This window comes from Zingiber officinale, chromosome 3A (genome assembly GCF_018446385.1).
Source record: "Zingiber officinale cultivar Zhangliang chromosome 3A, Zo_v1.1, whole genome shotgun sequence".
Lineage (NCBI taxonomy): Eukaryota > Viridiplantae > Streptophyta > Magnoliopsida > Zingiberales > Zingiberaceae > Zingiber > Zingiber officinale.
Window position 1 is genome coordinate 75,070,766 of NC_055990.1, and position 27,439 is coordinate 75,098,204.

The 27,439-nt window shown below is 39.5% G+C and overlaps 1 protein-coding gene and 1 pseudogene across 1 annotated transcript; one reads left to right on the plus strand and one right to left on the minus strand.

Annotated features, from left to right (window-relative positions):
- Window positions 1-6,665: 6,665 nt before the first annotated feature.
- Window positions 6,666-7,300, minus strand: LOC122050482. The gene is made up of 3 exons (XM_042611382.1): window positions 7,208-7,300; window positions 7,022-7,106; window positions 6,666-6,952 (listed from the first exon to the last, which is right to left on the minus strand). The coding sequence occupies exons 1-3, from the start codon at window positions 7,298-7,300 to the stop codon at window positions 6,666-6,668; spliced, it is 465 nt and encodes a 154-aa protein (XP_042467316.1).
- Window positions 7,301-8,576: 1,276 nt separating this feature from the next.
- LOC122050483 overlaps window positions 8,577-27,439 on the plus strand; it is a 30,001-nt pseudogene continuing 11,138 nt past the window's right edge.

Genomic DNA, 27,439 nt, shown 5'->3' on the forward strand with positions numbered 1-27,439 from the left:
GACACTACTTGTATGGAGCTCAGTGCAGAGTGTATACAGATCATCAGAGTCTGAAGTACTTCTTCTCTCAGAAGGATCTGAATATGCGACAGCGCAGATGACTCGAGCTGGTCAAAGACTATGACATAGACATCCTCTACCATCCAGGAAAGGCCAATAAGGTGGCAGACGCACTTAGCAGGAAGTCCAGTGCCACCTTACTATCCCTAGCAGCCATGTCACCACCCCTACAAAAGGAGATTATAGCTTTCGGTCTCGAACTAATAGTTGGGCAACTCTCTACTATGACATTAGCATCTACCCTGCTTGGTGACATCCAGACAGCTCAGGATTGGGACCTTAAAATTCAGAAAATCAAGCAAGGGTTAGCAGAATCAGAAAGTGGAGAGTTCTGAGTATCGGATAGTGGGGTACTATATTTTGGTGACAGAATATGCATTCCGGATCAGGAGAAACTACGGAGGAAGATCCTAGACGAGGCTCACAGGACTCCTTATGCAATACATCCTGGTTCCACCAAGATGTATCAAGACCTGAAGAAATGTTTTTCGTGGCCTAGGATGAAAAGAGACATCGCTAGATATGTCAGTATCTGTCTGACCTGCTAGAGGGTCAAGGCAGAACACCAGAGACCAGGAGGAGTTCTGCAGCCTATTCAGATCCCAGAATGGAAGTGGGAGGATATTTCCATGGACTTCATAGTGGGACTACCCAGGACCACAAATGGTTTTGATGTAATCTAGGTAATAGTCGACAGATTGACTAAGTCAGCCCACTTCTTAGCTATCAGGATATCCTACTCCATGGAGCAGCTAGCTCAGTTGTATCTCAAGGAGATTGTCAGACTGCATGGAGTTCCATGGACCATCATTTCAGACAGAGACAGTAGGTTCACGTCACACTTTTAGGAGTGCGTACAGTCAGCATTGGGCACTAGGTTAAAGTTTAACACAACCTTCCATCCTCAAACAGATGGTCAGACGGAACGAGTAAATCAGGTACTCGAGGATATGCTTCGAGCATGTGCCCTAGACTTCAAGGGAAGTTAGTGCAAATATCTGTGTTTAGCAGAATTTGCATACAACAATAGCTATCATGCCACTATCAGTATGGCACCTTACGAGGCTCTTTATGGGCGGAGGTGTAGATCTCCAATCTGCTGGTATGAGAGTGGTGAACAGAAAGAACTAGAACTTCAGACAGATCTAGTAGCAGATACCACAGCAGCTATACAGCAGATCCGCCAGAGGATAGAGACAGCTCAGAGCCGCCAGAAAAGCTATGCTGATACATGGCGTCGACCTTTAGAGTTTGCAGTTGGAGATACAATATTTCTCCGAGTGGCTCCCATGAAGGGAGTAATGCATTTTGGGAAGAAGGGAAAATTAAGTCCCAGATATGTGGGACTATACCTTATTACCAGAAGAGTTGGCAAGGTAGCATATGAGCTAGAGCTACTCCAGGAGATGTCAGCTATCCATAATATATTTCATGTCTCTATGCTGAACAAGCATATCCCAGAAGCCACCCAGGTGATTGAGCCTCAGTCGGTACAAGTCCGCGAAGACCTCAACTATGACAGTCGGCCTATTCAGATAGTAGACCAAGCAGTTAAGAAATTGCTGAACAAGGAGGTACCTTTAGTAAAGGTTATATGGCAAAATCACACAGCAGAAGAGGCAATTTGGGAAACAGAAGCTAGTATGAGGCAGAAATACCCAGAGTTATTCTAAAGTTTGAGGATGAACTTTTTATAAGATATGGGGGATTGTAACGCCCAAAAAATTCTCAAAGTAATTTTATAAATATTCTATGATTTTTCTGGAATTTTAGAATATTTTTATGGAATTTTTGGAGTAGCGGAAGTAGAAAAAATAAATAAGGATGTAAAATAGCCTAAGCGGGAATTGAACCCGAGACCTAGCGAACTCTACGACTTATAGATGACTCTAGTAACCAAGGGGCCCCAGCAGGGGTGTGCTGAAAGAAGAGGAGAACAATTATATTTAAGGTTTAGTTGGGGTATATTAATTAGTTAATATAAATAGGGAAATTAAGTGGAGAGTTGTTATTTTGATCGGCAATTCTCTTCTCCCTCAAACCCTCACCGCCGAAACCCCTCTTCTCCTCACCCTCTCGGCGCCCAAGCCCAAGAAGCCTAGGGTTCCACCCCTAGGATCGTAGGAGCACTTTCCGGCGATAATTCCGGCACGAGGACGTTCCTCTCCGCGAGAAGAACGCATAGGAGTAAGAAGATCGTCGAAGAGATCCTCTTCTTCGAAAATCTAGCGATCGGATTGAAAGAATATTTAGCGCAGGATGTAAGTAACCCCTCACTTGTAGTATAAGTAGCTAATCGCATGTTTTTATATCTATAGTTCGCGATTATATCCATAATGCAGCCATATGTAGAGTTAGAGCACACCAGGTGCTCGATAGAATGCCTAATACAGTTATATGATATAGTAGGTGTTCTAATAGCTTAGTTCAATGCCCTAGATGCATTTTAAATAGCATATATAGCCTTGCTTCGATTATATGGGACTACGGTCCAATGGGTGGGCTCTCATAGTTGCTTCTAGATTCAGATAACCTAGTAAAAAAAAAAACAGGATATGATAAATCAGTTATAAACAGTATTTTACTTTATCAGTGGCACTGTACTGGACTTCAGTTGTCCTTGGGTTGGGCTCTCATATTCATCCCTAGGTTTAGATAACCTAGTAACCCTACTAAATTCGGGACTTGCTACCTCGGGCCTAGTTAGGGATGCACGCACAGCAAGTACAGATGTCGGGCCCATCAGCAGCATGTTTAGTAATTTTATCTATTTACGAAAATAGTTTTCAAACTTCACAAAACAGATAAGTGAATTCAGCTTAACTTCAGTTCAGTTTTCTATTGATATAGCAGATAGCTCTATGTTTAGTTCTTGATTATCATGATTTACATGCTCATGTGCCATGTTTTAGCATTTCTAGTATGATTCTCAGCTTGCTTATCAACATAGCATCTTTTAAAAAAAACATAATTTCTGCAAATGCATGTTTTTGTGAGGTAGATGGTTTCTTACTAAGCTCCCAAGCTTATAGTTGCATTTTCCTTATACTGCAGATAAAGGCAAAGGAAAGATGGAATAGCGGAGGCTGGAGGATAATGCGATGTGATGTGTGTGCGAAGGAACCTGGAATAAAGACCCTTGGGGAGTAGCCCATTTAAAGACTTTGTATTTCTGTTTTTAGATACTTCCTTCACCGTTAGGATGTTAAGTATCATGAATTGCGATTATGAATTATGCCATGCGTAGACTATTAGTTGTCTTGCTGATAGATAGTAAAAGATGTATAAAGTCATGTCTAGTAGTATTGTTTCATAGTTTAGTGATTTCTGAAGGTTCTGAATAAGTTCGGGTGGGTTCCTGCTGAAATTAGAACCCCAATCGATCAGGCGATCGATTGTGAGAAACTCCCCATGCACAGAATGCTATTGAATCGATCAGCTGATCGATTGAGGAATCCTCGATCGATCTACCGATCGATTGAAACGCGATTTGTCGCGTACAGAGAGCTGATGAGTCGATCAGCTGATCGATTGGCCTTGGATCGATCAACCGATCGATCGGGAATTTAAATTCCGCAAACAGAGAGCCTCTGAATCGATCATCGGATCGAGTGGCCAGGCTGGATCGATCAGCCGATCGATCCAGAATTGACCCCGTGCACAGTAGCCTGTTGAATCGATCAGTGGATCGATCAGACCTCTCCAATCGATCAGCCGATCGATTGGAATGTCTGATTTCAACAAAAAAATGTCTAAGTTCATATTTTTGATCAAATAGAAAGTTAGTCTCCCTTCTTTAGCATGTGTACAATTTCAGAAATGTATCCCGAATATAAATTCCAGATTTTATGGCACATAGTATAGAGTTTAAATTAGTTCAGTTCTATTCCGCACAAGAATAGTTAGCATAATGTTACCCCCGACCTTACAGCCTAGTCAGTAGAAGGCGGGTCGTTACAGGAAGTAAGAGTTGCCAAGTCCTGTATGATGCAGTTTACTTAAAAAAAAATTGTTCTCCTCTGGTTATGCTTCGAGGTTATTACAGACATCTGTTTCTCAAGATACAATAGCATAACCACATACATAATCAAATACTAGTTGTTTGTGGTGAACAAAGAAAATATCCAATTGCTATCATGGGCAAACCACTGTGCGAAAACACACAATGGAGAGAAGATTTGGAGGAACGATGGTGGAGAAAAATCTTTGCTACTTGTTCTCTCTTTTGCTCTTGGTCACAACCTCCTTATATAAGAGTTTAGAAAATTTCAATATTCAATGATTGAATTAAAGTCATATACTGCTATTAATCCATACAGCTCAAATGTCTGGAGGTTATAGATTCTTCATTAATCATCAATTAATGCATCTGTTACTCGCACACAAGTTAATTTGGTTAAGTACAAATTCATACACTAGATTTACACCCCTTATACATCCTAGCATAAGAGAGAGCCTTTCTCCATTCATTGTTCACAACTACAATGCTTATGAATTAATATAAACCAACCAATATTCCTTTGAACTCTCAATGTGTAACAAAGTCTCATTCACAATGAAATCTTTCCTCTCCACCTCATTTTCCATTTATATATATCTAATATAGGATAAATTCAAAAGTACTTGCAATGAACAAGCCAGTAGTCCAACATTCAGATTTATCATCCAACAAGAAAAAAATATTTTATAATATATCATAACTAGAAATCGAACTATAAATATTTGAAAAATTGCATAAGCATCCTGCTACTATATTCTGCGGGCTAAGACACAAAATGCTATGTAATCCTATGGATTTGAAACGTATTATACTCATCAATAATAGTTAAAAAATATTCATACATGAATTATGTTTTCGTATTATACGCCTCTAGAATCTCTAAATCTTAAACGGCCATCGGTTGAAATGTCATTTTAGTCATGCTAGTTTGTAGACAAAGTTTAAATATGTGCTTTAATATTTCCATATTGCTCCTCTTATAGTTATACAAACAGCTTTTAGATATATAATAGACCTAAACTCTTTGAACAAATTAGTCATTATCAAATCTAACCATGGTTATATTAATAACTATATCATTGGACTTTTATGTATATGAGGTAACCATCTAGATTAATCACCTCTTCCATGCCCCCGCCTGGCTTGCTCGATCCAGCTCTCCAACTCACGCATAATGGATTCCCTACACGGAGGGGGCAGTTGGTCCTCTTCGATCTCAATCTCAAATAATTTCCAAGGATTGCAATCATTATATGCTATGGCATAGAACGCTCTTAGCGAGACAGCTTGCATCGAAGGCGACAAGAAATCAACGGTTCAACTATGCCAAGTGTACAACTTCGCTATTGTCTCCTCTAGTGCCCTATCTCTCTTCACCCAATCAAACGACTCACGACTCCCCACTTGTGTGACTACCTACGTGGCTCGTGTGGCAACCAATGTGGTTTGCACGCCAGTCCACATGTATATTATATTATGTTGGCTATATATGGTTCAGGCTATATGTAAAAATATTTTCTTCTAACATGTGTTTACATATTTTCTTCTAACATGTTGACGCACTCTTCTCTCTTTTGAATTGCTCATCTTCTTCTTTCTGGTGCATCTGTGAGCCCCATCCTTCCAGTCCCTTAGATCAATTCTAATCGATGCCCTTTTACACTAAAATAATGTAAAAGGGACACTAAACTTACTCTAATGGAGATCCCGAATCTTGCACCAAAATGGTGCAAGTGAGCAGTGCAGCACCAAGATGGTGCTGCACTGTTCACTTGCAACATTTAGTCCCTTAGACCAACTCCAATCGGTACTCTTTTACACTAAAATGGTGTAAAAGAGACACCAAGCTTACTCCAATGGAGACCCCAAATCTTGCACCAAAATGGTGCAAGTGAACAGTGCAGCACCAAGATGGTGCTGCACTGTTCACTTGCACCATTTTGGTCCATTTTTAGTTACCATTGTAAAGGACAGTGCCCATTTTACTCTAACGGAGACCCCAAATCTTGCACCAAAATGGTGCAAGTGAAGATTTTTTTTTAATATAATATATTATATTATTAAAATTATATTTAAAATATTTTTAAATATTATAAATTAATATTATTTAATTAAATTAAATTTATTAGGTAAATTTTATATATTATAAATTTATATTAGTTATTAACTTAAATAATTATTATTTAAAATATTTGTTATATTACTAAGATTATAAATATATTAAAATTTATAATATTAGTAATTTCATAACAAACACACAATTAAACATTTAAAATTTCAAAATACATAACATATAGTACATCATACAATTTAAAGATGCCACAAACGCTAAAGTAAACATACATTTAAATAACTACAATAACATTGCAATACTAAACAAATCAATGTTTAATATTCTGGAAAATCACCTCCTAATAAACCACCGAAATAATCATAAAATTATCCGGAACCATTCAAAGGATCTTGAGATCCTTGTCCTTCTTCTTGAGACGAATTTATCCTAGATCCTCCTCCTTGAAGTGGAATTGATTGAGATTTTTTATTTTCAGTCCTCTTTTGCATAATTCTGACTTGTTCACCGTGAATAAATTCACGCATTATTGGATCAACAATGGTATTCACTGTCTTTGAATAAAATTTTATTCTTTTCCTTGAACATAGCAACATTGGTACTTCGATCTAACGCTGCAACAAGTTCTTCATTCTGTGAAACCATTTTACTGAATTGTTGTTCATTCTTTCTCTTCAATTTTGCTTTCTTCACCCCAATAGGTCGTTTAGTTGAAGTACCACCACTGTCTGAATCAGTGATGTTAAGATTAAACGAAGAGACATGTGGAGATGAAGGTGAAGAAACATCTTTCTCGAGATTATATGATGGAGAATAATCAGCTTGAGCAATTTGTCATTGCACTCTTGTAGATGCAGCTTTGACGTTTTCATTGTTGAATTTCTCAATACCTTGAAGAATGCTCCACACATGTCCAAATTTGAAACCCTTTGAGTAATTAGGGTCTTGTAATAATAACAATTGAACACGATTCATCTGTAAACAAAATAATACAATTATGAAATAAAATTAATAACTAAATTAGATATTGAAAACAACTTGAATAATCTACAAAAGAAATAATGAAAACAACTTACAATATCTTCCTCTGATGCTCCACTTGGATTCAATTCTTCGATTTGTCGTATGCAACCCTTCAATTTGGAAACAGCAGCAATGATAGTATTCATTCTTTTTTTGTAATGATCTTCTCGGTCGGTCTAAATTTTTGAAATTTGGATCATGATTATACTCTATCTCAACTCTTGCCTAAAATTAATCCTTTTTTTGGTTGATTCCTATGATTGGATTTTGAGAAATATGAAGATAAACATGACATAAATGTTTATCTTCTTCAACTGAGTAGGATGATGAACGAGAATTCGAACTCATTTTTTTCAAGAGTAAAGGTGCATTGTGATGGCCATGTCTAGTATGCCATTATATAGGAAAAAATTATGTGCAATGTATAAGATTTGTGTGTGCATTGTGATGTCTCGTCACCTGTAAAAATAATAGTGTTGTGTGTGCATTGTGATGTCCCGTCACCTGCAAAAATAATAGTGTTGTGTGTGCATTGTGATGCCCCATCTTTTGAAATAATTATAATAGTGTGTGTATTGTGATGTCCCGTCACCTGCAAAAATAATAGTGTTGTGTGTTCATTATAATGTCCCATCTCTTGAAATAATTATCATGGTGTGTGCATTGTGATGTTCCGTCACTTGTAAAAATAATAGTGTTGTGTGTTCATTGTAATGTCTCATCTCCTAAAATAATTATCATGGTGTGTGCATTGTGATGTCCCGTCGCCTGCAAAAGTAATAATGTTGTATGTGCATTGTGATGTCCCATCTCCTGAAATAATAATAATGGTGTGTGCATTGTGTTGTTCCTTCATCTGCAAAAAATAATAATGCTGTGTGTGCATTGTGATGTCCCATCACCTGCAAAAAAAAGTATTGTGTGTTCATTGTAATGTCCCATCTCCTGAAATAATTATCATGGTGTATGCATTGTCAAGTCCCGTCACCTGCAAAAATAATAATGTTGTGTGTGCATTGTAATGTCCCATCACCTGCAAAAATAATAGTGTTGTGTGTTCATTGTAGTGTCCCATCTCCTGAAATAGTTATCATGGTGTATGCATTGTCATGTCCCATCGCCTGCAAAAATAATAATGTTGTGTGTGCATTGTGATGTCCCATCTCTTAAAATAATAATAATGGTATGTACATTGTGATGTCCCTTCATCTGTAAAAATAATAACGTTGTGTGTGCATTGTGATGTCCCATCTCCTAAAATAATAATAATGGTGTGTGCATTGTGATGTCTCTTCATTTGCAAAAATAATAATGTGTGTGCATGGTGATGTCCCGTCACCTGCAAAAATAATAGTGATGTGTATACATTATAAATACACACCATAACTGAAAACAATTCAATCACATTCTTCATCTTCAAAAATGAGTGCTAGATATGAAGGTACATCAAATTTATCATCCTCAAGCTCTGAAGATGATGATATATTTGAAGCACACAGAAGGCTTATCACTCAAGCGATCTACCGAAACAATCAGGTCATTTTGAAACATCTGAGTGAAGAAAGCAACAAAGGCAAACATCAAGGATCTATTCCTGGTCACATAGTGATCAATCGTAATAGAGAAGCTGCTGATCGTAATCTATTCAATGATTACTTTGCTGAAAATCCTACATATCATGATGCAATGTTTCGAAGAAGATTCTGAATGGGAAGAAACTTATTTATGCATATTTTTAACGAGGTTAGTAATCATGATAATTGTAACGATCCAATTTTCCCTATTTCGAGTTCTAAATGTCTTCAAAAACATTTAGAAATACTTTTAAATATTCTAGAGATTTTTAGAAATTTTTAGAGTATTTTTACGTAATTTTTGGAGGTCGTTTAGTATGTTTACAAAAAAAAAAAAAGAAGTTTTGACAAAAAATGTATAAGTTGAGACTCAAACCCAAGACCTCCGGCCGAACCTGACTTAACCGAACGCAGCCAACCAACCGAGCTGCGAGTGTTTTGTTAATAAGTGTGAAGCAAGAAATATATATGTTATAGTTGATAAATAAAACCCTAGTTTTAAAAAGACCTAATTCCTTTTCTGCCGAGCCGAAACCCTCTTTCTCACACGCGACGCCGTGCGATCCTTCTCCTCTCTCGGTGGAAACGAAGAAGCAGGCGTTAGGGCACGATCTCCGGCGCCGGCGAAGGATTTTCCCAGCCAGTCTTCACCCATGCGTGGTTACCTCGACGAAGGAAGCCCGAAAACACCAAAGAGCCGCCGAGATCTTCACTTAGAACCTCCTTCCTCCTTCGGTTGGGGGCTCATCCGAACTCTAGAATTCTTCTCCTTCGGCAGTAAGTCCAAGAAAGCATGGTAAGTACTACTCAACTATGGTAGGAGTAGCTCTGAGCTTTAGGTTTTCGTTTCCTTGCTCACAGAATTTGCAGTGCCGAATAGATGATGCTAGGGTTGTTTTTCATTCTTTCCTTCAGTTGCTGCTTGGATATTTTGCCATGTATTCTAAGTTTCAGTTGGACCTTGTAGCTAATTTTCCCAAGTGGCAGAGACAAGCTTTAGGTTTTCGTTCCTTGCTATGTTGAATTGCCATAGTTAGCATTGTTGCTCAATTCCTCTCCTTGCTGTCCCAATGAACATGAGTTGCTTGTATGCCGTGTTATGGGTTTATTTTAGGTTCTTTTGGCCATTTAGTAAGCATAAACAGCTATATTAGAGTAGCAGGTAGTTTAAGTTTTGTTACTACCTTAATATGCTGCTTTAGATCTTGTTGGTAGTGTTCTCAGTGTGCTTTCTTGCAAATCAAAGTGTGTAAACAGCCTCATTAATTAGTATGCAGTTTTTGGTTTTGCTTTGCTACCTCCATGAACATGAACAGTCCTGTTTTCCTAGCATCCAATTTAGATTTCTTAGTTGTATGTTTCTTGTGTAGTTGAACAAGCATGAACAACCACTTAAAGTGAGTAAGCAGTATCAGAATTTGATTGACATTCAACGAGCATGAAATGGGTTGCATAATGAGCTTGAAGTGGTTCATATTTTGAGTATATTGTTAGTCTTCTTGCTATAGTCTTGGCTGTACGGTTTGATTTAAACTACGTTCCTGTTTAGTGCATGATCAATTCTGATGTTAAGCATTTAGTTTTGGATTTCTTGAGTTTCAATGAACATGAACAACCATTAACTTGAGCATGCACGGTTTAGCTTTCTTTACTACTTAATGAGAATGTACAATTTGGTGCACTAGTATGTTTGGATAGATCTTTTGTTGCTGTTTTATGGGCAAGAACAACCTTTATTTAGTTAGGATGGGTTTAGTATTTTCCTTGCTACTCAAAAGGGCAAGAACAGCCCTTTATTTAGTTAGAATGGGTTTAGCATTTTCCTTGCTACTCAGAAAGGCAAGAACAACCTTCATTTAAAGTATGTAGTGTTAGTTTCTTGATTTTCTTGAACATGAATAGCTATTAAGCTTATCTTGTAGTTTGATTTGCTTGCTTTATTTTTATAGCATGCTCAGTTAGTTGCAATTCTCTACTTGTTAGATACACTTGCAGTATTCGAATAGCATGAGCAGTATCGAATTATAATTCAATTTCTAGTTTCCTGTTTTGATACATATGCATATATATGTGCCAGATAGCTTTTAATAGCTCTTTAATCCGAAGCATATAGTTAGTTGTTTTTGCTATTTTAATAAGATGAATAGCCATGTATTTTAGTGGAATAATTATGTGCCCGATTAAACCTTTTGAGGATTATGGGTAACTACTGTTGGTGCGGGTAGCACTAACCGTCTAATCTAGGTTTTGATGAATGACAAATAGGTTAAGTTAGTTTTGTTGTTGTCTGACACTTTGATCAAGTGTACAGGAGAAGTCCAGATAGGTCGACGGGCTGACCGGATGTCTGGCACGAAGTCCAGCTAGGTCGACGGGCTGACCGGATAGCTGGCGAGAAGTCCAAGCGGGTCGACGGACTGACCGGACGCTTGGCGAGAAGTCCAAGCGGGTCGACGGGCTGACCGGACGCTTGGCGAGAAGTCCAGACGGGTCGACGGGCTGACCGGACGTCTGGCAGGTAAGTGAGGTAAGTCACTGGAGGGGAGTGACTGCGAGGACGCGTTCCCGGGAAGGGAACATTAGGCGTCGATCCGGCTTAGATCCATTTCGGATGTCTAAGTCGAGGTCGTGACTAGATTCCGGTCTCGGAAAGACGGAACCTAAGTCATACTAACTTATGCTAATTCATACTATTATAAATGTATTAATAATCTATGTTACAGGGTATATATTGCCTCGGACTAACTTTGTTTTGCAGGAAAAGGGAGTTTTCTGGAACAAGGTGGTCCGGGCGCCCGGAAGGCAAATTATATCCAGCCGAGTCGTCGCCACGTGTAGCATCACGGTTTGTGCAGCTACGTCGCATTCTAGGAGCCCGGAACAACATATAAAAGAAGCCCCAGGCAGGAGCTTCAAAAACAATTCATCTGAGAACTCTTCTACTGCTGGTCTTGCTGCTCGACATTCAGTGCGACGCCAACAACGCTCCGACAAAGTGCTCCTTCAGTTTTTATTTAATTTCCTTGTTGGTATTGCTTTATTTTCACTAGCATTTCCTGTATTCATTCTGTAATCATATTTCGACTTGTTAGTGATTGCCCAACGAAAGTGGTCAAGGACCACGGGCCTTCGAGTAGGAGTCATCACAGGCTCCGAACGAAGTAAAAAACATTTGTGTCTATTTTACTTTTCCGCTGCGTTTATACTCTAAGTTTTCGAATCGATATTCACCCCCCCTCTATCGAATCTAATGGTCCTACAAGTGGTATCAGAGCAGGTACCACTCTGATTTGGTGCAACCACCAATCAGACTGGGGGTGAAATTTTATCTTTTTTCGGTCTTCAGTTTTACACTCAAAACTCCAAACTGGTTTATAATTTTCTATTATTTTTTTTGCTAAATTGGTGCAACACCAATCTAGATTTTTCTACTATTTCTCTCTTCCCGCACTACTAATCCAAGATCAAGTCTTGGGATTTTTTTCGGTTATTTACCTGTGCACAGAATGTCCCAACAAGAAGGATTCAGCACAGTGCGACCTCCACTCTTCAACGAGGACGACTTTCCGTACTGGAAGAAGCGCATGGAGGTCTACCTCAAAACAGACTTCGACCAGTGGATGAGCATTACGAGACCCTACAAAATTCCAGTGGACAACTCCGGGAATCTAGTGGATCCTGAAGACTGGACAGCAGATCTGAAGAAAAAAGCATCAACAGAAAATAAAGCTGTAACGCCCGAAAATTCTCAAAACTATATTAGAATTATGGTACGATTTTTTCTGGAATTATTAGATATTTTTCCGGAATTTTCCGAGTAGCGGAAGTAGCAAAAATAAATAGAATCGTAAAATGGCCTAAGCGGGAATTGAACCCGAGACCTTCGGTTTACGGATAATGTTAGAAACCAGTGAACCCAGCAGGGCCGTGCTGAAAGGAAGGAGAACCAAATATATTTATATTAGAGTTGGGTTCATTAAACCACTTAATATAAATAATAAACTTAAGTGGGGTTTGGTTTATTTTAGAAGTTTGGTTCGGCAAATCTCTCTTCACCGAAGCCCTCACGCCAATTTCTCTTCCAAAACCTCACCGCCGCCTCTCCCTTCTTCTCCTCTTCCTCACGCATGGCACACCAAGGCAAGGGTCCATAGGATCATCTTCCGACGACGACTCCAACACGAAAGAGGTTCTTCTTCGCGAGAGGAACGCGAAGACGTGAGCGGATCGTCGAAAGGATCAGTTTTCTGGAAAACCTAGCGGATAGAATCGTAAGAAAACCTTACGATTGAGGTAAGAAACCCCTCACCTGCAGTATAATTGCTCTCGCTTGTTAGTTTTAGCGTTAGTTCAGTAGTTTTACAGTTTTCAGTTTTAGGGTGTGCTTTCAGTGCACACCAAGCATTCGGTAGAATGCCCAGTTCAGAAGGATGCACTAGTAGGCGTCCTAACAGCATGTAAAATGTATTAGAAACATTTTATTCAGTTATTTATCAGTTATTACAGCTTTATGGATCAGATATCCATTGGGTAGGCTCCCACAGTAGCCTCTAGGTTCAGATAACCTAGCTCTAGGTTCAGATAACCTAGAACAGCAAAGTAAAATAAAACAATATTCAGTATTTTACTTTTGTTCAGTTGGCACTGTACTTGGATCAGATATCCATGGGCTGGACTCCCACAGTCGTCCCTAGGTTCAGATAACCTAGTAACCCTGCTGGATTCGGAACTTGCAATCCCGGGTCTCGTAGGGATGCGCGCACAGTATGTACAGTTGCCAGGGCCCCAGCAGCATGTTTAGTATTTTCATCTATTATATGTATAGTTTTCAAATTTGAAACCAGTGATGAGAACACTAGTTTAGCTTTCAGTTCAGTTCAGGTTCAGTTTACATGATTCGAGTTCATGTACAGATTTAGATATATGCAGGATTAGTTCAGTTTTATGCTCAGTTTGTAAGTATGCCATGTTCAGTTTAAAGCATGTTCAGTTTTTATGTTATGCCATGCTTTGTATGATACCATGCCATGCCATGCTTGCATATTCAGTATGTTTTAAACAGCATGATTTAAAAACATAATCGCATCGTTGCATGTTTTAGTGAGGTAGATGGTTTCTTACTAAGCTTTAAGCTTACAGATACTATTTTCCTTATACTGCAGATACAGGTAAAAGGAAAATGGACTAGCAGTGGAGGCTGGAGGTCAATGCAGATGAGGATGTGTGTGGAAGGAACTGGAATAAAAGATCCTCTGGGGATTTAGCATTTACTTTAGCACTTTTCAGTTTATTAGTTCAATTTCATGTTTTAAGCAATTAGAACTTTTAGAAATTCATATCTTCATGCACTTTAAGTTGTTAAAATGCCATGAACCAGTAAACCTTGCTTTAGCTTAAGTTAGAATTGTTACTACATGTTGTTAGAATGTTTATTATACATTAGATAGTTGTAGTGGGAGGTTTTGGCACGAACCAGTGCTGAAATCAGAGTTTCTGATTCGAAATCAGAAACCCTGATCGGTCAGCCGACCGATCAGGAATGAGTTGGTGTCACGGATCGGTCACCGACCGACCAGCACAAACAGAGAGTTGGCAAGGGTTATGGATCGGTCAGCCGACCGATCCCGAAGCGAACAGAAAGCTAGGAAGTGCACTGATCGGTTTACCGACCGATCAGGGCGCTCCTGGATCGGTCGGTAGACCGATCCAACTGCGTACAGAACGCAGCAGAAGCACAGAGGCTCACCGATCGGTCTCCCGATCGATCAGGGTGTTCCTGGATCGGTCGGTAGACCGATCCAGTTGCGTACAGAAGCGAGGTAAGCTTATGGATCGGTTAGCCGACCGATCCAGAGGGTGCCTCCGTGCCAGTATCAGCTGGAACGATCTGTGAATCGTTCCGACGACTCAATCGACTCACGGATTGGTTGAAATGTCTGATTTCAGTTAGCAGGACATTCGAGAGGCATAGATTGTCTCTCCTAGCATGTGTACAACACTTAGATACTCTTAGAATGTCAGGTTAAGACTTTACAGAATCAGTTAGTGAAATTTTAAATTAGCTCAGTTTCCGCACAGTCGGTATAGCAGTATTGTAGCGATTCGCCTTACAGCCTAGTCAGTAGAAGGCGGGACGTTACAGAGTGGTATCAGAGCAGTGTTCCTTACTTCCTACACACACATCAGCATTGTGCCTACAGCTTCCAAGTAAGAACATCTCTCACTCAGTTTTGTTTTCAGCTTTCATATCAGTTATATGTACTTTCATGTTTGCTCGCATGTTGGTAGTTAATTAATTCATGTTTACAGTAATAGTATTTAACATGTTACCAGTAGTTAACTATAACATGATAGCCTAGTTATATATATGTGTTCTCTGCTATTTAGAAAATGGTACGAGGACGTCCAGCTAAGAAAGCATCAGCGGCTGAGCCCCAGCATGAGGCAGGCAGTTCAGTGCCTCCCCCAGACCTTACAGCACTAGTGGCTCAGCTACAGCAGCAGTTAGCTGAACAGCAGCAGGAGATAGCCTCCTTAAAGGCTAACCAGCAGACTACTCCCCCAGTCACTCCAGTACCAAACCTCACGACTCCAGTAATCACAGAGGTAGTACCAGCTCAGCCTGCAGTACCAGTCCCAGTAGCCCCAGTAGCAGGGACTAAGAAAGAAGCTTACCTTATCCAGTGGCAAAGAATTAAGCCCGAGAATTTCTCAGGCACCAGCGAACCATGGGATGCTCAGGCATGGTTTAAAACACTGGAAAGCACGATGGAGCTTCTAGACTGGCCAGAGCACGAAAAGGTGAAGTGTGCCTCCTTCTGTTTAACAGGAGATGCACGCATGTGGTGGGAGCGGATTAAATCGAAGTGGCCAGTAAATCAGATGACATGGGCCAACTTCGAGAAAGAATTCTTCGAGGAATTCTTTCACATGCAAGTCACGAACCGACACTATGACGAGTTTACAGAATTTCGTCAGGGCAACCTATCAGTTCAGGAGGCCGTGAAGAAATTCAACAGGTTGGCCCGTCTGTGTCCAGAACTAGTCAGCTCAGAGAAGGAACGAGTACGCTTGATGCTGAAGATGCTCAGACCAGAGATCGCAGTGAATGTGGCTGGTGGCGTTCATAGGCCTCAAACCACAGAGGAGCTAGTGAGTAGTGCTCTGATCACCGAGCACTATCAGCACAATATCATCCAGCAGAAGCAGGTTTCCACAGAGCCCAAGGGACAAGCTAGCTCAGGTACTCAGCAGAAACAACAGGGACATAGCTCCAACTGGAAGGGGAAACGTAAGGCAAGCAGTGACCCAAAAGGAGGACCAGCTGGGAAACATTCCAGACACCCCAAGTGTGCTACTTGTGGGAAACATCATCCAGGAGTTTGCCGCAAGGGTACGCGAGGTTGTTTTGAATGTGGACAGGAAGGGCACATGGCTAAGCAGTGCCCGAACAAGAACAGTCTTCCTCAGCCTCAGCCGATACAGTACGGAGCTCAGCTAGATGTATGCGCCTTAGATGGTCCACAGATCGGTCAGGGCAGATTCGAAGCCCCACCAGCTAACACGACTGCCAGGATTTTCTCACTGACCAGAGAGGACGTAGCAAATGCCTCGACAGTTGTCACAGGTCAGATCAGTATATTACAGCATGATGCAACTGTCTTATTCGATACTGGGGCAACCCACTCTTATGTATCCAGGGCGTTTGCCGAAAAATTAGCAACACCTCCAGAAGTACTCAATAGTCAGTTTCTGACAACACTACCCTCAGGAGACATTATGGCATCTACACACTGGCTCAGAGCAGTGCCAGTCATTATAGCAGACAGAGAACTTTTTGGTGATCTGATAGTGCTAGAAATGACTGACTACGATGTCATCTTTGGGATGGATTTTCTAATCAGATACGGCGCTTCTATAGAGTGCCGTAAACAAAAGGTTATATTCCAACCTGAAGAAGGAGTACAGTTTGAGTACATAGGAAAACCAAAGAGAAAAGCCAGAAAGTTTCTCTCAGCACTGAAAGCACAGCAGCTAATGGATTCAGGATGCATGGGATTTTTAGCAAATGTAGTCAACACCAGCCAGGACAAGAACCAACAGCTATCAGAGGTTCGAGTCGTTTGTGACTACCCAGCAGTCTTCCCTGAAGAGCTACCAGGCTTAGCACCAGACAGGGAGATTGAATTTGAGATAGAGCTCATTCCCGGCACAAATCCAATTTCCAAGGCACCATACCGCATGGCTCCAGCAGAACTGAAGGAACTTCAGGAGCAATTACAGGAGCTTCTTGACAAGGGTTTCATACGCCCTAGTCACTCACCATGGGGAGCACCTGTGTTGTTCGTGAAGAAGAAGGATGGAAGCATGCGCCTATGCATAGACTACCGTGCCTTGAACCAGGTCACAATTAAAAACAGGTACCCTCTCCCCAGGATAGATGACCTGTTTGACCAGCTAAAGGGAGCCACAGTGTTCTCTAAAATTGACCTCAGATCAGGATATCACCAGGTTAGAGTCAAGGAAGGTGATATACCTAAAACGGCTTTCAGGACCAGATACGGACACTATGAGTTCGTAGTCATGCCTTTCGGCGTGACAAATGCTCCAGCTACTTTCATGGACCTCATGAACAGAGTATTCAGAGAATACTTAGACAAGTTTGTCATCGTGTTCATCGATGGCATTCTTATCTATTCGGGCACTCAGGAGGACCATGCAGAGCATCTGAAAATAGTTTTGCAGATCCTTCAGCAGAACCAGCTGTACGCCAAATTCACGAAATGTGAATTTTGGCTAGATCAGGTAGCCTTTCTAGGTCACATCATCTCCAAGGATGGTGTTATGGTAGATCCCAGCAAGATAGAAGCAGTAAGTAACTGGAAGAGACCCAGGAACGCCAGTGAAATCAGAAGCTTTCTGGGATTAGCAGGCTACTACAGGAAATTCGTAGAGGACTTCTCCAGGATAGCCTCCCCACTGACAGCTCTCACCAGGAAGAACAAGAAATTTCAGTGGACAGAGGACTGCGAGAACAGCTTCAGCGAACTAAAACGGAGATTGACCAGTGCTCCTATTTTAGCTATACCAGAAAACACAGACAGCTTCGACATCTACAGCGACGCCTCTAAATTGGGATTAGGAGCAGTACTGATGCAGCAGGGCAAGGTGATCGCCTATGCCTCCAGACAACTCAAGGATTATGAGAGGAACTATCCTACTCACGACCTTGAGCTTGCAGCAGTGGTGTTCGCTCTCAAGATTTGGAGACATTATCTGTACGGAGCTCAGTGCAGAGTGTATACAGATCATCAAAGTCTGAAGTATTTCTTTACTCAGAAGGATCTGAATATGCGACAGCGCAGATGGTTAGAGCTGGTCAAAGATTATGACATAGATATCCTCTACCATCCAGGGAAAGCTAATAAGGTAGCAGACGCACTCAGCAGGAAGTCCAGTGCTACCTTATTATCTTTAGCAGCTATGTCACCACCCCTAAGGAAGGAGATTACAGCCTTTAGTCTCGAGCTTATAGTCGGACAACTTTCCACTATGTCCTTAGCATCTACCTTGCTTGATGATATCCAGACAGCTCAGGAGCAGGATCCTGAAATCCAGAAAATCAAGCAAGGGTTAGCAGAATCAGAAAGTGGAGAGTTCAGAGTGTCCGCGAGTGGGGTAGTGTACTGTGGTGACAGACTTTGTGTTCCAGATCAGGAGGAACTACGAAAACAGATTCTAGACGAGGCTCACAGGACTCCCTATGCGATGCATCCTGGTTCCACCAAAATGTATCAGGATCTAAAGAAACGATTTTGGTGGCCTGGGATGAAGCGAGATGTTGCCAGATACGTCAGCATCTGTCTAACCTGTCAGAGGGTTAAGGCAGAACATCAGCGACCAGGAGGAGTTCTGCAGCCGATCCAGATTCCAGAATGGAAGTGGGAGGATATCTCTATGGACTTCATAGTGGGATTACCCAGAACCACAAATGGTTTTGATGCCATCTGGGTAATAGTCGATAGGTTGACTAAATCAGCCCACTTCTTAGCTATCAGAATATCCTATTCCATGGAGCAGCTAGCTCAGTTATATCTCAAGGAGATTGTCAGGCTGCATGGAGTCCCACGAACCATTATATCAGATAGAGACAGCAGATTTACATCACACTTTTGGAAGTGTGTGCAGTCAGCTATGGGCACCCAGTTAAAATTTAGCACAGCCTTCCATCCTCAGACAGATGGTCGGACGGAGCGAGTAAATCAGGTACTCGAAGATATGCTCCGAGCTTGTGCCCTAGATTTCAAGGGAAGTTGGTGCAAATATCTGAGTCTAGCAGAATTTGCATACAACAACAGTTATCAGGCCACTATCGGCATGGCACCTTATGAGGCACTCTATGGGCGGAGGTGCAGATCACCAATCTGCTGGTATGAGAGTGGTGAACAGAAGGAACTAGAGCTTCAGATCTAGTAGCAGATACCACAGCAGCCATACAACAGATTCGCCAGAGGATAGAGACAGCACAGAGCCGTCAGAAGAGCTATGCTGATACACGACGCAGACCCCTAGAGTTTTCAGTTGGGGATACAGTTTTCCTCAGAGTAGCTCCCATGAAGGGAGTCATGCGTTTCGGGAAGAAGGGCAAGCTAGCTCCCAGATATGTGGGACCATACCTTATCACGAAGAGAGTGGGCAAGGTAGCATATGAGCTAGAGCTACCTCAGGAGATGTCAGCGGTCCACAACGTATTCCATGTCTCCATGCTGAAGAAGCATATTCCAGACGCCACCCAGGTGATTGAGCCCCAGTTGGTACAGGTCCGTGATGATCTCAGCTATGACAGTCGGCCTATTCAGATAATAGACCGAGCAGTAAAGAAATTACGGAACAAGGAAGTACCATTAGTTAAAGTCAGCTAGCAAAATCACACAGCAGCAGAGGCTACTTGGGAGACAGAGGCCAGCATGAGACAGAAGTACCCAGAATTGTTTTAAGTTCGGGGACGAACTTTTTATAAGGTATGGGGATTGTAACGCCCGAAAATTCTCAAAACTATATTAGAATTATGGTACGATTTTTCTGGAATTATTAGATATTTTTCCGAAATTTTCCGAGTAGCGGAAGTAGCAAAAATAAATAGAATCGTAAAACGGCCTAAGCGGGAATTGAACCCGAGACCTTCGGTTTACGGATAATGTTAGAAACCAGTGAACCCAGCAGGGCCGTGCTGAAAGGAAGGAGAACCAAATATATTTATATTAGAGTTGGGTTCATTAAACCACTTAATATAAATAATAAACTTAAGTGGGGTTTGGTTTATTTTAGAAGTTTGGTTCGGCAAATCTCTCTTCACCGAAGCCCTCACGCCAATTTCTCTTCCAAAACCTCACCGCCGCCTCTCCCTTCTTCTCCTCTTCCTCACGCACGGCACACCAAGGCAAGGGTCCATAGGATCATCTTCCGGCGACGACTCCAACACGAAAGAGGTTCTTCTTCGCGAGAGGAACGCGAAGACGTGAGCGGATCGTCGAAAGGATCAGTTTTCTGGAAAACCTAGCGGATAGAATCGTAAGAAAACCTTACGATTGAGGTAAGAAACCCCTCACCTGCGGTATAATTGCTCTCGCTTGTTAGTTTTAGCGTTAGTTCAGTAGTTTTACAGTTTTCAGTTTTAGGGTGTGCTTTCAGTGCACACCAAGCATTCGGTAGAATGCCCAGTTCAGAAGGATGCACTAGTAGGCGTCCTAACAGCATGTAAAATGTATTAGAAACATTTTATTCAGTTATTTATCAGTTATTACAGCTTTATGGATCAGATATCCATTGGGTAGGCTCCCACAGTAGCCTCTAGGTTCAGATAACCTAGCTCTAGGTTCAGATAACCTAGAACAGCAAAGTAAAATAAAACAGTATTCAGTATTTTACTTTTGTTCAGTTGGCACTGTACTTGGATCAGATATCCATGGGCTGGACTCCCACAGTCGTCCCTAGGTTCAGATAACCTAGTAACCCTGCTGGATTCGGAACTTGCAATCCCGGGTCTCGTAGGGATGCGCGCACAGTATGTACAGTTGCCAGGGCCCCAGCAGCATGTTTAGTATTTTCATCTATTATATGTATAGTTTTCAAATTTGAAACCAGTGATGAGAACACTAGTTTAGCTTTCAGTTCAGTTCAGGTTCAGTTTACATGATTCGAGTTCATGTACAGATTTAGATATATGCAGGATTAGTTCAGTTTTATGCTCAGTTTGTAAGTATGCCATGTTCAGTTTAAAGCATGTTCAGTTTTTATGTTATGCCATGCTTTGTATGATACCATGCCATGCCATGCTTGCATATTCAGTATGTTTTAAACAGCATGATTTAAAAACATAATCGCATCGTTGCATGTTTTAGTGAGGTAGATGGTTTCTTACTAAGCTTTAAGCTTACAGATACTATTTTCCTTATACTGCAGATACAGGTAAAAGGAAAATGGACTAGCAGTGGAGGCTGGAGGTCAATGCAGATGAGGATGTGTGTGGAAGGAACTGGAATAAAAGATCCTCTGGAGATTTAGCATTTACTTTAGCACTTTTCAGTTTATTAGTTCAATTTCATGTTTTAAGCAATTAGAACTTTTAGAAATTCATATCTTCATGCACTTTAAGTTGTTAAAATGCCATGAACCAGTAAACCTTGCTTTAGCTTAAGTTAGAATTGTTACTACATGTTGTTAGAATGTTTATTATACATTAGATAGTTGTAGTGGGAGGTTTTGTCATGAACCAGTGCTGAAATCAGAGTTTCTGATTCGAAATCAGAAACCCTGATCGGTCAGCCGACCGATCAGGAATGAGTTGGTGTCACGGGATCGGTCAGCCGACCGACCCAGGCACAAACAGAGAGTTGGCAAGGGTTATGGATCGGTCAGCCGACCGATCCCGTAGCGAACAGAAAGCTAGGAAGTGCACTGATCGGTTTACCGACCGATCAGGGCGCTCCTGGATCGGTCGGTAGACCGATCCAACTGCGTACAGAACGCAGCAGAAGCACAGAGGCTCACCGATCGGTCTCCCGATCGATCAGGGTGTTCCTGGATCGGTCGGTAGACCGATCCAGTTGCGTACAGAAGCGAGGTAAGCTTATGGATCGGTTAGCCGACCGATCCAGAGGGTGCCTCCGTGCCAGTATCAGCTGGAATGATCTGTGAATCGTTCCGACGGCTCAATCGACTCACGGATTGGTTGAAATGTCTGATTTCAGTTAGCAGGACATTCGAGAGGCATAGATTGTCTCTCCTAGCATGTGTACAACACTTAGATACTCTTAGAATGTCAGGTTAAGACTTTACAGAATCAGTTAGTGAAATTTTAAATTAGCTCAGTTTCCGCACAGTCGGTATAGCAGTATTGTAGCGATTCGCCTTACAGCCTAGTCAGTAGAAGGCGGGTCGTTACAAAAGCAATCAACACTCTACAGTGCGGATTGACAAGAGAGGAACTGAACAGAGTCGGTCCACACAAAAACGCTAAAGAGCTATGGGACAAGTTGATCGAACTGCACGAGGGAACGTGCGACGCTAAGGTAACAAAACGAGACCTGCTTTTAAATAAAATTTTTAATATAAAAATGCAGGAAGGAGAAATAGCGAATCAACTCCACGCGAGGATCAAGGACATCCTCAACGGGCTTCATGCGATAGGCCACCAGATGGAGAACAGAGACTTAATAAGGTATGCATTAAACGCCTTTCCACGTAATAGTTTGTGGGCATCAATAGTGGATGCCTACAAAATTTCTAAGAATCTTTCTGAATTAAAATTAGACGAGCTTTTCTGTGAATTAGAATTACACGAACAAACTAATGCTGGAGGCGAGAAAGGTATAGCTCTATTTGCAGGTTCCTCTAATGAAAAGAAAAGCAAGCCTGAATTTGAAGAAGAATCTGACCAAGACTCCGAAGACGAAGAACACCTGGTGAACTTGGTAAGAAAAATGTTCACTAGGAGAAAGAGGAGCTTCAGCAAAAAAGGACCTTCAAAATATCAGCTCTCCCTCAGAACAAAAGAACGTGACTTGCTACGGCTGCAACAAAAAGGGACATTACAAGAACGAATGCCCAAAACTGAAGTTCGAAAAACCAAAGCCAACCAAAAAGAAGGCACTCAAAGCAACGTGGGACGACTCCTCGGACGAATCGGAGGAAGAAGAGCAGAAACATCAGAGCCACCTCGCACTGATGGCCCGCGAAGCCGAAACAGAAAATGAGTCGGAAGATGAAGACGGGTCTGAACCCGAAACAAGCCACGAGTCCGTACTCGTTTCCGAAGGCTCGAATGAGGTATATTTTAATTTAAACAAAAAGTTTTTTAGAATCATCTCTTGTTTAAATAGTAAATTAACTAAAGTAGAAAATGAAAACAAATCACTTCTTGAGGAAAATCAAAACCTCAAGGAACAAATCAAAAATTCAAATCCAACTCAAGATCTAACACTTGAGGAGGAGAATCTATCATTAAAAAATGATGTTAAAAATTTAAAAGAAATGCTAGAAAAATTTACAACAAGATCAAAAAATTTAGACTTAATCCTAAATAATCAAAAAGCATGTTATAATAAAACCGGACTAGGATATAAGTCGAATTCAAATAAAACCTTCAAATCATTAATAACCCAATACAAATCAACCAATCTAGCTTGGGTTCCGAAAGCGTGTCTGACCACGCAAGTAGGACTTAATCAATATTATATACCTAAAGAAAAAATACATTATATAAAATCGAATAAACCAAACCAAAATCCAAAATTCAAACCTAAATCAAATTCAAAATCCAAACAGTTTAAAAATCAACAAAATTATCACCAAGTTAACCATGACTATAAAAAGAATCGACACAAGCCTAAAATCAAAATTTATTAAAGGCCAATAATTCAGGGGGAGACTCCAGAATAGCTGGCACCCGACAGGGTAACCCAAATTTACCAACCCGGCAGGGTAATTAGGATTAGTTAAAAGAGACCAAGTTTAACTTGAATCATGGTACTGGTAAAATTTTTGGATGATAGTACGTTAAGGAAGCTTGGGCATCGCATGTCTAGAAAGATATGACTTGATCGGTGCACTTGGCCAAGTGGAACCGAAGCTACCCTTAAATGAATCCTAACCAGTTAGACCAAGATTTAGTACTAAGTTCCGTGGATAGGACTATTCGGAAAACCTCGAAAGGTTGGTTACTTCTAAGGATGTCCATGTGACTCACCAAGCTTAGAAGTTTATCCGAAGAATGCCTATTTGTGGAAACCAAAACTAAATCTGAATCTAACACACGTTAAACCAAAACTCCATAATTAAAAATCCAATTTCATCTCACGAAATCATAGGATTCCCTGATTGAAAATATAGATCGGGTGAGATGAATAAGGCTTCAAAAATTTTAATTTTAAACTTAAAAATTAATTTCAAAATTCTAATTTTAAACTAAAAAAAAAAATATTTTCAAAATTTTAAACTTAAAAATTAATTTCAAAATTCTAATTTTAAACTTAAAAATTATTTTCAAAATTTTAAACTTAAAAATTATTTTCAAAATTTTAAACTTAAAAATTTTAATTTTAAACTTAAAAAATTAATTTCAAAATTCTAATTTTAAAACTTAAAAATTATTTTCAAAATTTTAAACTTAAAAATTTTAATTTTAAACTTAAAAATTTTAATTTTAAACTTAAAAAATTAATTTCAAAATTCTAATTTTAAACTTAAAAATTATTTTCAAAATTTTAAACTTAAAAATTATTTTCAAAATTTTAAACTTAAAAATTATTTTCAAAATTTTAAACTTAAAAATTATTTTCAAAATTTTAAACTTAAAAATTATTTTTCAAAATTTTAAACTTAAAATTATTTTCAAAATTTTAATTTTAAACTTAAAAATTAATTTCAAACTTAAATTAATTTTACACTTAAGTAATGCATGCTCAAAAGACTAACTTTAAATCCTACTTACTGTAGGAAACCAAGTGGATTTTGGACAGTGGTTGCTCCAAACATATGACTGGAGATCACACCAAGTTCACTCAACTCACTTACAAAAGCCAAGGAACAGTTGCCTTTGGAAACAACGGCAAACTCAAGGTAATTGGTATAGGTAATATTGAATTAAAATTAGACTTTATAATTACAAATGTTTTACTTGTTGAAAAGTTTAAATATAATCTTCTAAGTATAAGTCAATTGTGTGATACTAGGTATAAGGTCAAATTTCTATCTACAGAGTGTCTAATCAAACATCTAGATAATCCTACCATAAGCCTAAAAGGTTTTAGAAAAGACAACATCTATGCCATCAACCTAACCATTTCTTCCATTAAGTGTTATTTAACACAAAAAGAAGAAACTTGGTTATGGCATAGGAGGATGTCTCACACCAACTTTAGAAATATAAGTAAACTAAATGGACTTGTAAAAGGCTTACCAAAGCTACCTAACTTAGATTCAACTATATGTAATGCTTGTCAACAAGGCAAACAAACTAAATCAACCCACAAACAAACAAATCAACCACAAACTAACTCAATCTTAGAACTCCTACATTTAGACCTTTTTGACTCCCATGGAGTCAAATCTATAAATGGAAACTTATATTGCTTAGTAATTATAGACGATTATTCTAGGTTTACTTGGGTAAAATTCTTAAAACATAAAGATGAAACTTTTGAAATTTTTACAAATTTTTGCAAACAGATTGAAAACGAAAAAGATATTAAAATTAAAAGAATTAGGAGTGACAACGGGGGAAATTTAAAAATCACAACTTTAACAGTTTTTGTCTAGAAAACGGTTACCATCATGAGTTCTCATGCCCTAAAACCCCCCAACAAAATGGAATTGTAGAAAGAAAAAATAGAACCTTACTTGAAGCTTCTAGAACAATGTTAAATGAGTATAACCTACCTAAATACTTTTGGGCAGAAGCCGTTAGTACAGCCTGCTATGTACAGAACAGAACAACAATAAATAAAACTCATAACAAAACATTCTTCGAAATGTTTTATAATAAACAACCTAATATAAAATATTTTAAAGTATTTGGGTGGCCAGTCTTTATCTTAAATACAAGAGAACACTTAGGAAAATTCACCTCTAAAATTGAAAATGGAATTTTTGTAGGATATTCCCTAAATAGTAGAGGCTACAGAATTTACAATAAGGTTACCTTAAAAATTGAAGAAACTACTAATGTAAAATTTGAAGAAACTAAACAAGACATAGAACCTACACAAACACCTAAGTTTGTTCCAGAAACCAACCAAACTCTAAGTCATGAAGAAGAGGAACAACATCAAGAGAGTCAACCCCCTAGAACAATAAGGGTCAACCCAAATCATCCAATTGATCAAATAATCGGTGACCCAGACTTAAGAGTTCAAACCAGATCATCTTTTCGAAACCTAAGTCAAATTTCATTAATTTCAAAAATTGAACCCAAAACTGTGGATGAATCCTTACTAGACCCAGATTGGATTATAGCTATGCAAGAAGAACTAGCCCAATTTGAGCGTAATGAGGTTTGGGACCTAGTTCCACCACCTAAGAATAAGAAAATAATAGAAACAAAATGGGTATTCAGAAACAAACTAAGTGAAACTGGGGAAATTACTAGAAATAAGGCTAGGCTGGTTGCCAAAGGATTTAGTCAAGTTGAAGGACTTGACTATGATGAAACATATGCCCCAGTAGCCAGATTAGAATCCATAAGAATGTTACTAAGTTATGCAGTCCATAAGGGATTCAAACTATACCAAATGGATGTTAAGTCTGCCTTTCTTAATGGACTAATTAAAGAAGAAGTTTATGTAGGTCAGCCTCCTGGGTTTGAAAGTCTAGAACACCCTGATTATGTTTTTAAATTAAAGAAAGCACTATATGGACTTAAACAAGCACCCAGGGCATGGTATGAGAGGCTAACATCTTACTTAACATCTAAAGGATTCAAACAAGGTCAAATTGACCCAACCTTGTTTGTTAAATCATTAAATACAGACATATTTATTGCACAAATATATGTAGATGATATAATATTTGGCTCAACAAATTCAGAATTTTTAGAAGAATTTATTAATCTAATGGAAAAAGAATTTGAAATGAGCTTAGTGGGAAAATTAACATATTTCTTAGGATTACAAATCAAACAAACAAATGAAGGAAATTATATTTATCAACATAAATACACCAAAGAATTACTTAAAAAATTCAGAATGGAAAATACAAAAGAAATAAAGACACCTATGGCAGTAAACACAATCTTAGACAGTGACCCAAATGGAAAACCAATTGATTTAAAACATTATAGAAGTGCAATAGGTAGCCTACTGTACTTAACTGCAAGCCGACCTGACATTTTATTTGCAATTAGTATGTGTGCTAGATACCAAACTTGTGCTAAGGAATCCCATTTGACACAAGTTAAAAGAATTTTTAGATATCTTAAAGGAACAACAAATGTAGGAATCTGGTATCCTAGGACAAATAATTTTGAACTAATAGGGTATTCTGACTCAGATTATGCTGGATGCAAATTAGACCGCAAAAGCACAAGTGGTGGATGCCAATTATTAGGCTCATCACTTGTTAGCTGGTTTAGTAGAAAGCAACATTGTGTTGCTCTATCTACAACTGAGTCAGAATACATAGCTATAGGCGAATGTGTTGCACAATTATTATGGA